The sequence below is a fragment of the Apis dorsata genome, unplaced genomic scaffold, assembly GCF_000469605.1.
Source record: "Apis dorsata unplaced genomic scaffold, Apis dorsata 1.3 scaffold_383, whole genome shotgun sequence".
Classification (NCBI taxonomy): Eukaryota; Metazoa; Arthropoda; class Insecta; order Hymenoptera; family Apidae; genus Apis; species Apis dorsata.
Window position 1 is genome coordinate 67,160 of NW_006263645.1, and position 3,604 is coordinate 70,763.

General features: G+C 29.3%; 1 protein-coding gene across 1 annotated transcript in view; it reads right to left on the reverse strand.

The window, feature by feature from the left end:
- LOC102674837 (ras GTPase-activating protein-binding protein 2) overlaps nt 1–3,604 on the reverse strand; it is a 7,135-nt gene extending 3,531 nt beyond the window's left edge. Inside the window, exons 1-7 of the mRNA XM_006619022.2 lie at nt 3,368–3,604; nt 2,094–2,274; nt 1,844–2,024; nt 1,271–1,642; nt 688–1,122; nt 377–563; nt 2–222 (exon numbers count right to left, since the gene is read on the reverse strand). Coding sequence (XP_006619085.1) covers nt 2–222; nt 377–563; nt 688–1,122; nt 1,271–1,642; nt 1,844–2,024; nt 2,094–2,191 — 1,494 coding nt within the window. The 5' untranslated portion in view covers nt 2,192–2,274; nt 3,368–3,604. The remainder of the gene's footprint in view (nt 1; nt 223–376; nt 564–687; nt 1,123–1,270; nt 1,643–1,843; nt 2,025–2,093; nt 2,275–3,367) is intronic.

Here is a 3,604-nt window from a genome sequence, read left to right on the forward strand (position 1 = left end):
CGAAAGTGATAAATCCATAGTTAGGCACTTTTCCTGTATTATTTCCTTGTGGACCTTTGCACCTATCATTTGATTTACTGTGTATACGCAACTCTACTACTCTACCATAAGATTCAAACACTTGACGTAAATCATCTTCTGATGCATTGTGCGGTAAGTTTCCAAGAAAGAGTTGATGAGCATCACTATATTGACTTTGTCTTGTTCCCCGACGATCGCCATCTAAAGAATTTATTATTTATAATATGAATATTATTAATTGTTAATAATATTATGAATATTATTACGAATGTAATATAAAGTATGTAATGTAAAAAAAAAAAAAATGTAATATAAAAAAATAATATTTATTTATGTTTTTAATAAATGTCTTTACCTCGTTGCACTGCCCCTCCTCTTGGAGCTCGTTGTTGCTGATGTTGCTGTTGTTGTGGTTGTTGATTGCCAACTCTATGAGTTTGTTGTTGAGGCGTGGAAACGCTAGTTGATGTAGAAAGTGTAGGTCCACTATTAGTCGGATGTAATGGTGATCTATCGTCTAAACGTAAGTTTGTCAATGGAGGCTGAGAACAAATGTTATAATGCATTTTATATTTATATTTTGTTATAAATATCTAATTTATATATATAATATCAAAATAAATGACATTAGTTGTTAAAAATAACTATCATAATTAAAATATATACCGGTGACATAGATAATTTGGGGGCTTGAGGGCTGGTAGCTCCGGTAGTACTGGGGAATGATTTAACAAGATTAGCATATGTTTTCGGCCCACTACTAGTTACATTTGTATTTGCCACTTGATGTTCTGGTTCAGATTCTTGTACAGATGTAGTAAATGTTTCAGTTTCAGGTTGTTCTCGAGTTTCATTTGATTGTACTTGTGGTTCATTTTCCGTTTGTTGTTGCTGCTCAGTAGTGGAATCCAATTCTGTTTCTTGTACAAATTGTGTTTGTGATGTAGTTTCAGTTATATACTGATGTTGTTGAGCAGGTGGTGGAGGTGGTTGTTGTTGTTGCTGCTGTTGTTGCTGCTGTGCAGGTGGTGGTTGTTGATTGATCAATGGTGTTTCTTCATGAACCGATCCATTTAGTACTTGTTGCATTACGGGATGTACCTAAAATATTAAATCTATATAGTGATTGAATTGAATTGAATGATTTAAATGATTTAATCACTAAACTAATACTAAATACTAAACTAATTAACTACTAATTAACTACTAATTAACTACTAATACTAAACTAATTTAATATTAAACTAACATGAGTTTGTTGCGGTGGTGGATAATATATTTGTTGTTGCTGTTGTAGTACAGGTTGTTGTGCAGGGATAAGCGGTGGCTGAGCTTGAGGCTCAGTAGATGCAGCTGGTGCTGAAAGTTGTTGCCCTCGATTTTGATGTTCATCTTCTTCCGGTTCAGAACGACCTCCTTCTTCTCCTTCCCTCTCTCCAGATTCACCTACACCTCCTTCTACAACACCTACATCCGTTTCCTCTTCATCAGGAAAGATCAAATCTTGATAACGAAATATATCATTATGTACATAATATGTTTTTGGTGCTTGTATAGCCAAAACAAATGTTTGTGTAAAACGGCGCATTGGTTGTCCAGCATTGGATAATTCTCCAGATACCTATAAATAATTTATTAATTTATAAATAATTTAATTATTAATAATAAATTTATTAAAAATTTTTCTCAATTTTTAAATATTAATTATAAATTAATATTTTAAATGAATACAATAATAAAGATAAATAAAAGACAAATAAAGATAATAAAAAAGTATAAAATAATTAAATTTCTTATAATCATTAAAATTATCATATCTTACTTGTACAACAACACCATTTTCAAGAGTTAATTGTGAATCAACTTGACTTATTTTAGCATGACAATCTCGAAAGTTTAATTGTTGAATTTTTTGATGTATTTGCTTTTGGCCAATTGCAGGAGTAGATTCTCTATTTGAATCTAATCCTCCATGTACAAAAGAAGAGTGTTGATTATAGAATCTAAAATTATAATTTTTTTAGTAATATGAAATAAAGATATAATTTTTTTTATAAAAATTATTAAATTACCTATGGAGATGCGCAGGAGCTTGATTAAGTAAAGTATAATATTGTCGGACAAATTCACGACCGACATTTTGTGGAGAAGGGGATGCCTCCATGACCATTTTCTTATTTCTAACTTCTAAAATAGTACTTTGCTTAAACAGCAATAGTATATAATAATCGTGAGAATTAAAAGTTTAGATTTCTGTAACAGAAAAAAAATACTCATAATGTATTATATTGTTTATACAAATATACATTTTTGTCATATAATATATAAAATATATAAATATTTTAATTTTATTTAAAACTAATAGTAAACATTTAAATCATATATATAAATTGAATTCAAAACAAATAATTTAAATTAAATATATATATGTATACATATATTAACATATATATGTGTATATATATATATGTATATGTATATAATATAGAAATATAAGATGTATTTAAAAATTATATGTTAAGTAATTTATTATATATTTTTTATTTATTTATTATATAAAAAATATTCATATATATAAATACAAAATAAACATAAAAACTGATTATAAAAAACAAATATATATAATCAGATAAAAATTAAAAATATGCACATTAATCAAAGTGGCTATCTATGGATATCACATGAGAATAATGTGCTTAAAATTAATTTTATTAAATTGTTTTGATACAATTTCATTATAAAAACTATGTAATATTTTAAATTAGAGCAATTCATGCTGTTATATATAATTTTTTATATGAGAAATAAAGACAATAATGTTAGAACATAAATTTATATTAAAAATGTATATAATAAAATGTTTTATAATTTCGGTAATTTCTGCATTAAATTATAATCAAAAACATGTACGATTATAAAAACATGTGCTTGCGTAAATATAAAAATTACGAGAATCTCTCTTGCAAAGCAGTTACTTGAAAACAAAAATCTGTAGATCATCTTTCAACTCGTGTGCTGTGCGAAGTGCGAGGTCGAGGGCAAAGGGGCCGCCCGGTTGCATGAGCAAGCATGGCGATTTTTCTTGATCTGAGAAATAGTAACGCTAAACTTCTCAGCGTAAAATTTTAATAAAATATTTCAACAAATATCATTTATCACAAGCATCAAAACTTTCAATAATTTTAAAAATAATTTACGAACTACAAATTTAGTTAATTCGTTAACAATGGGCAGCACTCTTCACAGTCTCATATCATGCTTGCCTTCCTGGTACGGTCTCAAGTCTTCCCTATGAGTCGAATCAAAGAACATCGGCAAAGCCGATTTTATGGCGTTATACACTCACCCGATGGAATCACTTATGCGCGACACAACTCACTGCTTTTCCCGGCAAAACGAGATGCTTCGACGAAAACAGAAAGTTTTCACGAATAACAACAGTCCACAATAATGTTAATTATAAAAACAGTACAATGTATGAGTCCTCCAAGCACCTTGATGTCAGCACATGCAGCGGAACCTGCACAGAAGCACCGGTCGTATAGAGATAAACGACTCTCTTACAGAAGCTGACTTCTTAGCC